Source organism: Cupressus sempervirens, chromosome 4 (genome assembly GCF_028749045.1).
Source record: "Cupressus sempervirens isolate cs-2001-9-10 chromosome 4, ASM2874904v1, whole genome shotgun sequence".
NCBI lineage: Eukaryota > Viridiplantae > Streptophyta > Pinopsida > Cupressales > Cupressaceae > Cupressus > Cupressus sempervirens.
In genome coordinates, this window is record NC_143121.1 from 805791810 (window position 1) to 805805201 (window position 13392).

At 36.7% G+C, this 13392-nt stretch overlaps 1 protein-coding gene across 1 annotated transcript in view; it reads right to left on the minus strand.

Annotated features, from left to right (window-relative positions):
- LOC149563843 (cycloartenol-C-24-methyltransferase-like) overlaps nucleotides 1-13392 on the minus strand; it is a 200084-nt gene that overhangs the window by 160606 nt on the left and 26086 nt on the right. Inside the window, exon 2 of the mRNA XM_089828252.1 lies at nucleotides 3429-3492. Within this exon, the coding sequence (XP_089684378.1) occupies nucleotides 3429-3492 (64 nt within the window). The remainder of the gene's footprint in view (nucleotides 1-3428; nucleotides 3493-13392) is intronic.

Below are 13392 nucleotides of genomic sequence, written 5' to 3' on the forward strand. Positions count from 1 at the left end.
CCTATCCAGAGCACCATTGGGGTAAAGCAGGGCTACCCTCTCTCGCCCACCTTGTTCAAGATCTACAAATTAATGAGCTCAAGGCTTTTCTCAGTGACTCCTCGCTTTCAAGTGATGGTTGTCATCTACACCAGGTTTTGATCTCCATCCTTCTTTTTGCTAATGATGTGGTTCTTCTTACTTCTTCTCTTGAGGGTCTTCAGAGGCTTTTGGATAGACTTGCATCTTTTTGTGACATGAGACAGCTAGTCATGTACCTTGAGAAGACTCGTGTTATGGCCTTCAATGGTTTGAAGACCTCACATCTCCATTTTCACTTCCAGGGTCAGGAAGTTGAGATTACATCATCTTACACATACATTGGGGTTAAGTTTTCCAGATCTCATTTCAACTTTAGATCAACCATTCAGCCTCAAATCAATAAAAGATTGGGTTCCCTTACCATGCTTGAGAGATAGTGCTTCAGACATCACTTTCACAACACATCGTCTAAGCTATCCCTCCTAGATTCCTTATTAAGACCCACAGTGCTCTATGGGTCGATGGTTTGGGGTCCTTCCCTTTTAGACTCAGATTAGGCCATGATTGATCATACCCAGATTTCGCTCTTTTGTCGAATTATTAGATGTCATAGATCTACCCCCCACAATATTATTTTGGCTGAGTTTGGAGCTCACCCATTCAGGCTTGCAGCCATTTTTGACCTGATCTGGTTTCTCCACTATCTTCATGGCTTTGTAGACTAGGCTAAAGGCCAACACAAATACCCTTACTTAGCCTACTGCTCCTCAGATGATATTGCAGACTCTGATCCAGCCACTAGAGCCAACTGTTGGTATGCTTCGGCTACTATCCTGTTGAGTTCTATTGGGATCGACATTGATCATCTCCCTCCATACCAGTTCTCATTGGACGTTATTGCTCATCTACTCCCCTCTCGAAAAGAGTTGAACAGGCATGTCAAACTTGACATTTATAGGTAGTATATCATACAGACCTGGGTGGATCCTCTAGGGGGACTATGTCTGAGGATGTCTTTCTATGTCGAGCACTTCTTAGATATTCAGGATGGGATTATTGTACACCCTGAGTACTTACACAGATATTGGACACACGCCCTATGTATCTCCCTTGGCTTCTTTAGGGTGGGCTCGCACAGACTCTAGATCCAGGTCGATCACCATATTGCTAAAGAGGATTGGGTGTGTACACTTTGTACCTTAGCAGAGACAAAATCTGAGATCCATTTCCTTTTCAGATGACCCATATACTACGAGATTAGAGGGAGATTTTATTGTCTATTTAGAGATTGTAGATCCCTCTCGAATTTTTTCAAGTATACAGATCAACGTTTCATTGCGCTCTATCTTTGTGAGTTCTTATAGCTTCATGACCATACTTTACAGCTATCATTTCCCAGGAGTCAGACCTAGGCATAGCTTATTACGACCTTCTCGCCCTTAGCTTTGGCTCAAGGTGTGAAGTGACCGTACAATTTTCCTAACACGAGCCATTCCAGATCTGTGAGACCCCATAGGGGACCTCTTCACCAGTGACACTCCTCTCGTAGCACTCGACTTCATCATAGGGCCTTTGGTAGCCGCACAGATCAGTCATTGTTGGATTTTTTCCTTGTGATGATAGATACCTAATATTTTATGTGATGTCTCCTACTTTCTTCTTCATTTGTTGTGCTTGTTCTTTTGTGGACACTGTTTGGTGCTCTGTTTGTTTGCTTTCTTCTTGGTGTAAGCTTCTAGTCCCATAGACCTACGTTGTGATCTTTTATTGGACATTAATAAAATTATCTTATCTTATCTTTTGGATTTCATTTTAAATATAAATATTTATTTTAATTCTTATTTGACATATCTTTTTGTAGTTTTAAGTTATAATTGAAATAAAACAATTACAAATTGATTTAAGTACTACAAATAGTATCTTCAAAATTTAACCTTTCTTTAAAATAAAAAAATCTAAGTCAAGAAAAATAATAAATGAGATTCAATTTGTAATTTGTCTATATTTTATTTATTTTTTATAAGAATTTTGTAACAATGTAGTTTGAAAGGGAAGACCATATGGTGAAACAAGAGAGCATCATGTCTATAGAGCCAACAACTAAGGCCTACACCCTAGTGGGCCACTCTCTATGATGTCAACAATTGAGAGCATTAATATTCCATTTATGAAAAATACTTTATGCTTGTTGAATGGACTCGTGATTATATCTTATTTGGCTACCTTGTTTTTAAAATTTAAATCTTATTCCCAAATTACTTGTGTCTAGAGTTAGGTGAAATTAGTAGAATCTATGGCATTTGTAGAGAGATTTTTATAAAATGGTGAACAACATTCCCAAGAAATCCGAAAGCACTAGAAAATGTTTCGAGTATCAAACGTGTAGACTAGATTATGTTCCATTATGGTATGTTAGTATTTGGTGGCGTGAGCTATTAAAGTACTAAGATTTGTTTTTATGTTTTTTAATTTTTTATCCTAATGGACGTTTCTTTCAATTCTTTCAAGCTCATCAACATTTTCATCAATTTCTTAACATAATATTTATTTCTTTACCTTGTCTTCTACTTTAATTTTGCTTCTCATCCTCACTAAAGCCAATTCTAATTTTTTTAAGTTATTGACTACACTCAATCTCACGATTTTGAATTTTATCCTTAGAAAGAACCACAAATTCTTCATACTTTTCATTATCATAATTTGAAGATTTTTTTGAAAAATTAAGAATCTAAATATGATTGTAAATTCTTTCTTCCAATGTAGATTACCAATACAAGGATTTGCCTCTTTTGAAGAGTACTATGTACTAAAATTTGACGTGACTAATTCTTACCATTCAACATTTTTTCACTATTTAATATTTAATTAGTTTTTTCAAGGTTGGACACATCTATGTGATGGTGGATTTTATTTTGTGTTGTTTTATTTTATAAAGAATTGTGTGCTTTTGAGTTTCATCTAGGGTGTGTTCATTTTTCTAATAATTGATAATCCATTATTAGGATTCCGTCATGGGCTCATACTTACTATGAACCAATTATAGATCAACAATAATGAATCAATTATAGGTCAACAATAATGTGATCATGTGATTTTGAAGGCTCCTATAATCACATTAAAGAATTTTAATGGTGATTAAAAAATTAGAATATTTTTATTGCTTTTAGTTGTTCTTGATTCATAGTCCTTATAAAATATAAATTTGACATGGAATTGTTTGTGCTATTTCACCCCAATTCATGGATACAACCTCTCATTTTATCTCTTCTCCATAACATGTTTAACAAGTTTAATATGAAAAATTCATAATAAAAATACAAGAATAAACATTTATACAATAATTACTTTTGAAATTGGAAATAAATTAAAGTAAGAAATAAATAAAACAAAATTTATTAAATGTGTACCATGTCTATGCAATCGGCTTTTCTTATCTCATCATCACCATCATACGTGTGATACTTTTCATACCTGCAAATTTTTAGTTCACATCATTAAAAAAAAATTCTATAGACTTCAAAATAACAACATAAAATTTAAATAAAACCACTTAGTAAAGTCACTTCTATTATAAGTATGACAAATAAATTTATCCTCACAACCTATGACTAAACCATTTGACCAACTAGGGTGTAGTAATGTCAACCTCCCCACTTTCATAAATAGTATATATTTCTTATTTTCCAACTAGCATTTAATAAGGCCAATCTCCTCCCTTTCATGAATAGTTAACAAAATTCTTATAGGGTTCAGTTTGTTGTCGGCTACATTATACATTTTATCGACAACACAGTTGGTTTAAATATTGTAATGTCCCCATTTTGGAAGAGTTAATTATTTATAAAGTTATCAAATAAATAAATATTAAAAGGTAACTTTATATTTAATTAATTTAATAAAGTGACTTGAATTATAAAATATTTTATAAAGTCACTTAATAAAATAATGTTCTCGAGGTTGTTGGAAGAAGCGGAGAAACAATTAATAAAATAATATTCCTTCTAGAAGGTCACTTAAGAAAAGTTCAAGAAGGAGGCCGACCTATTGAGGAAAAAGAATAAATAGGCATTGAGGGCTCATTGTCTATCATCCAGATTTATAACTGATATTTGTTGATGTGCATTGTGGAGCCTAGGATTTCTATAGTAATCGCAATTGGCCATTAAGAATGAAAACTCTCAATTGGTACACAATTTTGAGGGTGTGAAAGATCACTTGAATTATTGCAGTTGGGAGGAAGATACTTCAGTCTTCTATTTGTGCTACATTGAGAAAAAATATTCGAGTGCAATAGCTGATGTATTATTGTACTTATCTGAATAAAGGGTTGCTTCTTCGTCTATTCACAAGGGAGCTTCAAGCCAACCAAGTTTCATTGCATATAGTCCATCATTTCATAACTTTTAGTTACAGCTCTAGGAGTGCATTTTCATACTAGCATATCATATATTTGAATTTCTTGTTAATGCCAATAGTCTTTTCTTATGGATGAGCATTGTATTGGATTAGTGTGTTGAAATAAGAGACATTGATTTGTTGATCATTTGTAGTTGTCATTGAGCAATTCTTTATCATCATTTTAAGATCAGATTTGAGCAAGTTCACTACAATGGTATCAAAGCAGTTTCCTGCCAGCCTGATAGGGTTTATGCAACCACCATTCAATTTAGTTTACAAAAGTAAAAAACAAAAGGCTCTATTTACATAGGGAACCAACACAACTAAGAACATGGCTGAGAGAGACTCTCAAAGCCCATCCAGAATGATGCGAGATGATGAGGCTTTACAACATTAGGATAGGCTTCTACAATCAATAGAGGCAAGTACACAAGTAATTATGGTTATGATGCAACATTTGATTGGGGAAAATAGGAGAAATAATCATACTAATGACCAAGATGATAGGAGCATAGCAGGATCACAACATAGGACATGGTCTGGAATAGCTGACAGACCCACACGTCCTACATTTAGGGAAGAAACTCCAGCACTCACACCTGATGCTATGGCAACAAATATTGTAGATGAACTCCAACAAGCGAGGAATGAGTGGGATTCATTACCAACATATGTACTAGATGGATGGACATTTGATAGGTACCTTAACTATAAAGCTGCTAGGTAGAAGTAGGTAGACAAACATAGTGAGTTGCAATAGGCCACCAACAAGTTGGCATTACCCACATTTGATGGTAGTGGGAAAATGACTGCTCGTGCTTGGATTCATAAGGTGGATACTTTCCTATCTCTGAAGACTATGACAAAATTTGAAGCACTCAAGTATACCACTTTACACTTAGATGGAGCAACTCATGACTAGTGGACACATGGCATGATCACATTGCAACACAATTAGATAACCACTCATCAGGAGTTCGTGGATAGATTGATAGAAAGGTTTGATAAAAAAAATCTTGAAGTTTATTTTTAGGAGTTAGCCCAGTTGAGACAGTCAAGGGGCTTAGAACAATTCATCAATGACCTCTAGGAGCTTGCAGTGATGGTGCCTGACATTTCAGAATGAAGGCTAGTCATTTTATTCACAGAGGGACTAACTGAACCACTCAAGGGTTGGGTAAAGGCCTTTGATCCTCCTATATTATAGGAATCCATGAAGAAAGTCAACAGTATGGAACTTGCAGCTCCAACAAACTGGTTTAGTTTGAATGGTTCGTCATCATTTAGAGATAACAAAGGGGAATTCAACAAGGGTAAAAAGAAGGTTAGTGACTCAAAAGGCAAGTCAGTTGCACCTTTGGATAAAGAAATGCTTATTGACTTGTGTAGGAAGAAACTATGCTTCTTTTGCAAAGGTCCCTATGAGTTTGGTCATGACTATTGTATGAGGCCTAAGGGGAAGGCTAACTGGGTGATGTGGGCTTATTACGAGGGTTCAAATTTAGACAACTCAAAGCACCATGATGAGGATCCTAATGAGGCAGAGGGTGAATAGGAGGTAGATAGTGCTGAGAAAAAAGAGGCTCCAGATGTACATTTACAGGAGGCACATCTGTCTAGTATTCAAAAAGAGGGATCTTTCAAACTTCAAGGAGTCTTAGCGGGACAGAAGGTTATTACTCTGTTGGATATAGGTGCCATGCATAATTTCATTGATGCACAATTTTTGGAGAGGCATGGACTCATTACTGAAGAGTTTGAGGGATTGAGAGTCAAGGTAGTTGATGGATATACTCTTTGTTGTGATAGGATGGTGCAAGATTTACCTTTGCACCTAAACAACTATGAGTTCAAGGCAGACTATCATGTGGTCAACATGGGTGACATGGACATAGTACTTGGGATGCAGTGGCTACATTCTTTGAAGGAGGTTACCTTGAGACTAGAGGATATGGAGATACAATTTGAGGTGGATCATGGGACTCATGTGCTAAAGGCTATCTGTAATGGTGATGTCAGGACTATCTCATTTAGGCAGTTGGAGAGATTAGCTAGGCATAATAATATAGAGTGGGCGACAATATGTGCCTTGATGCCTACCTAGGAGGAGTAGCATAAGGCTGAATATCATTCAGATATTCAAAAATTGAGAATCAAGTATGAGAAGGTATTCAATGAGATTCCACCAGGCAGGCCACTAGACAGAGGCATTGAGCACATTATTGAGCTAAAGGAAGGCACTAAGCCTATCATGATTACACCATACCAGCACCCAAAACAAGTCAAAGATGAGATCGAGAGGACCATCAAGGAGTTGCTAGCAATGGGACACATCCGACCAAGTAAGTCACCTTTTGCGTCTTCTATTGTTTTGGTAAAAAAGAAGGATGGTACTCTATAGATGTGTATTGATTACAGGGTGTTGAATAAGAGAACTATAAAGAACAAGTATCCCATCCCACGCATCGATGAGTTGATAGATGAATTGCATGGGGTTTTTTATTTCACAAAAAATAATTTGAGATCAAGCTATCACTAGATCAGAGTTCGAGAGAAGGTTATTAAGAAAACTACTTTCAGATGTCATTATGGGCACTTCGAGTTTGTAGTCATGCCTTTTGGTTTGACTAATGCACTTGCCACCTTTCAGTCCACTATGAACAAGGCTTCCACCATTAGTTGAGGAAATTTGTGTTGGTTTTCTTTGATGATATTTTGATCTATAGTAGGACATGGCAGGAACATTTAGAGCACTTGGAGACAGTATTGAGCATTTTACAGAGGGACTCCTTGTATGCCAAGGAGTCCAAATGTGATTTGGGGATGACAGAGCTGTTGTATCTTGGACACATCATTAGTGTGAAGGGAGTGCAGATGGATCCTAAAAAGATCTGTGCTATTGTTGATTGGCCACCACTAGAGAACCTTACATAGTTGAGGGGGTTCCTTGGTCTATGTGGATTCTATCGCAAGTTTGTCAGTGGCTACTCACGACATGCAACACCCATGACATATTTGCTGAAGAAAGGGGCATTTGTGTGGACTCAGGAGGCACATTATTGTTTTATGTGGTTCAAGGAAATAATGACTACACGTGCCATTTATTAGCATTGCCTGATTTTATGAAGCCATTTGAGCTTCAATGTGATGCTTCTAGAGAGGGAGTTGGTGTTGTACTCATGCAAGAGAAGCATCCTATAGCTTATGAGAGCAGGAAACTCAGAGGGCCTGAGAGATCATTCAACATATATGATAAGGAGATGTTGGCCATCATGCATGCCTTGGCCAAATTCAGACATTATCCTGTGGGCAACAAATTTTGTATTAAAACTGATCATAATAGTTTGAGGCACTTTTTGGGACAACGGGACCTAAATGATCATCAGTAGAAGTGGGTGAGTAAGTTACAGGCCTATGATTTTGATATCACATATGTTAAGGGGACATAGAATGTTGTTGCAGATGCTTTATCCTGCAGGCTACACCTCACTTCTATGATTCAGATATCAAAGGATTGGCGACATTGATTGTACAAAAATATGCCAGAGACACATGGGCCTCTGATATAGCAAAGGGAACAACAATTGACACCAAGTACACTCTTGTAGATGATCTGATCATTTATAAGAATAGGATTTACTTACTCCCAGGATTGAAAGTGAAGCAGTTGATTTTGAGAGCACTCCATGATTCACCTACAGCAGGCCATCCCGGGTATTTCAAGACTTACAACTTAGTATGATAGTGGGTCACATGGAAGGGGCTTAAGGCTGATGTTTTGTAGTATGTGCATGAGTGTCTTGTTTGCCAATAGAAAAAACAAGAGCACACTTATCCAACAGGGCTCCAACAACCACTTCCTATTCTTGACAAGAAGTGGGAGTGCATCTCCATGGATTTTATCACAAGCTTGCCCAAGGCCTAACGACACAATTGTATCTATGTGGTGGTGGATAGGTTGACAAAATATGCTCACTTCTTCCCTATCGCTACTACATACTCAGCAGCTCAGGTGGCATAGGTCTTCTTCAGGGAGGTTTTTAGATTACATGGTTTACCTCAAAACATTGTGAGTGACAGGGACATCCGCTTCATGAGTCACTTCTGGCAGGAGATATTCTAGTTGTGTGGCATAGAGCTTACACCTAGAACTAGTTATCACCCATAGACTAATGGTTAGACAAAGATTGTGAACAAATGGGTGGAAGGGTATTTGAGGAATTATGTGGTAGATCAGCCCAGTAAGCTTGGGTCAAACGGATATATCTTTGTGAGTATTGCTACAATACTACATACCATCTGACTATACAAATTGCATCCTTCATGGAACTTTATGATTATGAGGCACCCAGTTTCTTAGATTTGTTGTTGGGAGATAGTCGGGTACCCCGTGCAGGTGAACTATTACAGGAGAGTAAGGATATAGTTGCTAGTCTTAGGGACAACATTGCTAGAGCTCAGAACCAGCAAAAGTAGTATGCAAAAAAGAAGAGGACTAAGTGTAGTTTTGAGGTATTTGATATGGTTTATCTCATGTTGCATCCATATAGGCAGTCCACTCTTAAGAAGAGTGGTGCAGAGAAACTCAAGCCACATTATTATGGACCATTTAGGATCATCAGGTGAGTTGGTGAGGTGGCTTATGAGTTGGAGCTTCCTGTAAATAGTAGAGTGCACAATGTGTTTCATGTATCACGCCTCAAAAAGGCATTAGGTCAGAATGTGGTGCCTTCTGCAATATTACCTCCCTTGGATGATGAGGGGAAATTGATCTTAGTGCCAGAATCCATTCTGGATAACAGAGAGAAGCAGCTTCGAAGGAGAGTAATTAGACTGGTTAAGTGGAAAGATTTACCTGTTGAAGATGCTACTTGGGAGGGATAAGTGATTTTGCAGCAACTAGCATTGAGATTGCTTGAGGCCAAGCAATTTTAGGAGGGGCAGATTGTAATGTCCCCATTTTGGAGGATTTAATTATTTATAAAGTTATCAAATAAATAAATATTAAAAGGTAACTTTATATTTAATTAATTAAATAAAGTGACTTGAATTATAAAATATTTTATAAAGTCACTTAATAAAATAATGTTCTAGAGGTTGTTGGAAGAAGCAGAGAAACAATTAATAAAATAATATTCCTTCTAGAAGGTGACTTAAGAAAAGTTCAAGAAGGAGGCCAACCTATTGAGAAAAAAGAATAAATAGGCATTGAGGGCTCATTGTCTATCATCTAGATTTATTGTTGATATTTGTTGATGTGCATTGTGGAGCCTAGGGTTTCTACAGTAGTCAAAATTGGCCTTTGAGAATGAAAACTCTCAATTGGTACACAATTTTGAGGGTGTGAAAGATCAATTGAATTATTGCAGCTAGGAGGAAGATGTCTTCTATTTGTACTACATTGAGAAAAAATATTTGAGTACAGTAGCTGATGTATTATTGTACTTATCTAAATAAAGGGTTGCTTCTTCATCTATTCACAAGGGAGCTTCAAGCCAACCAGGTTTCATTGCATATAGTCCATCATTTCATAACTTTTAGTTACAACTGTAGGAGTGCATTTTCATACCAACATATCATATATTTGAATTTCTTGTTAATGCCAAGAGTCTTGTCTTATGGATGAGCATTGTATTGGATCATTGTGTTGAAATAAGAGACACTGATTTGCTGATCATTTGTAGTTGTCATTGAGCAATTCTTTATCATCATTTTAAGATTAGATTTGAGCAGGTTCACTACAAATATCAAATTCAGTTTGTGTTTAGTGATCCATTTATATGTATAATTATATCATTGTACTTTATCTAGTGTGACTACATTAGAGTCTTCAATTACTAATAAGACACACTTCTAGGTAGAATTTACTAATATAAATTTGATCTATATTTTTTTTAAAATGATTCTAAGAATATTATTAAAAAAATCCGAATAAGAATCATTCATGATGGTTTTTATTGGTAAGCATGATGTAAACATATATAAATGGAGACACAAAGCATCAAGTTCTTGACATTAGTGTGTTTAGTTTAAAGTTGATAAAAATAGAGATGAAGATAGAGGTGGAGAGAAAGATGGAGAGAACTAGGTAGATACCACATAGAAGCATGATAAAACCTCCATGTAAGACAAATAGGTTTACACAAGGTAATTGGATTTTTGAATTGATAATAAAATCATAGCTATCATATTTTTAAAAGAATGAAAAATCTATTCAAAACTATGGGTGTGAAATTACCACTTCACAAAAATTAAGAAAGAACAACCTATGAAGTTCATATGTAGGAAATAAACTATTACAATAAAAACTCTAGACAAATCAATGGGAGTGAGAAACAACTAAACAAAATGAGACAAAAATAGATTAAATTGATTGTGGTAGATCATGGCTTACTTTAAAATCAATGCAATATTAACTTTGAGTGTTGTGATGTAATAGGTAAATACTAACTAAAATTTTGAATAAATACTTAGATGAAGAGCTAGTAGTTTAACTCAATATATAACACCACTTCCAACAAAATTCTATCATTAGATTATTCTTTGGATTGACTCTTTTGTCAATTTCATTTATATAACAGAGACCTAAATGTGAAGGGACTAAGATGTTGGCAGGAATTTAATGCCTCGCCAAATTTGGTAAGAGATTTAGTGAACCAAGAAATCAAGCATGATGAATCCTAGTTGGAGAATTATTTTAATTTTTTGTGACTTGTTGCCCAGTAGGCGGAAAGGAAAAAGTTATGAAGGATAGATGGAAAGTAGTAATGGAAAAGGTACTTGCGATAATAAATTTGCATGGCCCAAAAAAGAATTTTTTTTGAAGTTTGAGATGAAAGGTGTTTTAATGATTTTCTTATATGTGTTCTTGTACACTGGAATGAGTAAAAGTTCAAATTTTAAATGGTTTGAGAGTATTGGGAATGATGGAAAAGATTGGGGGAGAGATAGAGGTGGTTGACACGTGACATTAATTTCTACAAGGGATGCTACTATTATTATTAACAATAATGGCCTTTATGTTTCCTTAAGGGTTATTATTTTTTTACCTAAGTGTGAAGTCATTCTTAGCAAGTGCTTCTGGGTTTGGAAGGAGAAGAGAGTTTTAGGGAAAATTGCAAAGATGGGTAGCGACCTTTTGCAAATTGAGCCTTCCATGATAGAGGAGAATGCTAGGAAGTCACTAGTGTGGTACATACTAAAGGAAGGTGGTTTCATTCTATTTATGGAGGCATTAAATGGGTACGTTGAAAATTTTTCCTTATAGTTTGTTAATTCCTGGGAGGACTGAAGAGTTACGATTAATGGCATCTCGTTTCATATCTATGAGGAAGTAATCTCTTTAGCAACAAGATTGGCTATGAGGGGAAGGAAATGGAAAAAGGCGAGAAGGGTGGCTGATGAAGTGAGTTTGCAACACTTTTTCTTGGATGGGGAGGAACATATTTGACATAGAGGTGGATTGATGCGAGAGAAGCTCCCCAAGCCATGGAATGAGGTTTGTTTGATGTTGATGAAGTACATAACTCTAGAAGGAAGGTATGGTGTCTGTTATTACTACCACTTTCCCCTCATAAACCATTTTTGTCACCATGACTTTATTTCCATTTCGTTCTTTCTGTTGCATGATTTAGTGGACACAGTTACTCATGTAAAAGAAAAAATGAGGAAGGATGTCAATTTTACCATTTTGCATCAAGGGTTGATGTTCTAGCTGTATCAATTTCACCTTGCTTTAGTCCCCTCAAGATTATTGAGATTGATATTCTTGCCCATCCCAACCCCTAGCCCCAATTGATTCCCCTTAAGATCATGGGTCCCAGAGCCCCTACCTCGCAACCATTTCCTAGCGAGTCCCCTGTTGAGTTGAAGCCTACCCCTCAGGAAAAAAAGGGAGACTGGATAAAGGGAAAGAGAAGGAATTGGAGGAATCAGAGGACAAGGGGAGAGGGGGTAGGAGGAGGTCAGGGAGGATTGCAAAATCCAATGCTAAAAGAAAATTGAGAGTTGGGGCCTTGCAAGAGGAATTTTCAGATTCAGAGGATATGAGCTATCCTAAACAAAGGATGAAAGAGAAGGCGTCAAATTTTGGTGAGGGGAAAATGGAGGAGGAGGAAGAGGAGGTTTCAAATTCCTCATGATCTAGCTCGGGAGAATGGATTAAGGAGAAGAAGGAGATGACACATGTCTCAGCCAATATTTGGGTGGAGTGTGTGGACTTAACCTAGGACCAGTTCCCTAAAACTATGGATAGAGTGCCCTCCCCTATAATGATTTCCTCCCCTGTTAGGGTTTATCCAAGGATAATGCTAACCCCTTTATTGTGCAAGATGTTACTATGGTGTAGGTGGACAACTTTCTTTGTGACAAATAGGAGGTCACCGTGGAGATCAAGAAGACGGTTGGCAATGATGTGTGGGAAAGAATTCATGCACTGGAAGAAAGAATGTGCCTTTTGAATAATTTTACTATCAAGGTGACACATGCAGCTGCTACCACGCTTCACCTACTTAAAGATCAGGAGGGTGACCTCTCGAAGGACGACTCCAAAATGTTGTTTGACCTCTTGGCAGAAGATTGGGTTAATATATTCCTAGGGAGGAAGGAGGCTAAGAAGCCTTAAGGGTTCTCTCCTTCTAGTTTTTCATGTTGTTTTTCTGTTGGTTGTTGAACTTGGCTAGGTTTAAGGCTTTTATGTGTTTGTTTTTATACTTCCCTAGCTTTTTCAGTTCTAATATAGGCAGTATGTATGACATGCCTGTTGATACTCTTTTAGTTAAGTTTCTGAACTATGTTTCTATATTTTAAGTGGTAGGGGGTAGTTTTGGTTGTTAGTAATTTGTTGGTAGTTCGCCAATTTGACTATTTAAGGGCCACCCCCCTAGTTTTGGCTGCTTTTAATTCAAAAATAGAGGTTTCAATGATCTACCACCATATTCCACAAGTAGAAGTCTTTTGAACCATGAAAAAGGG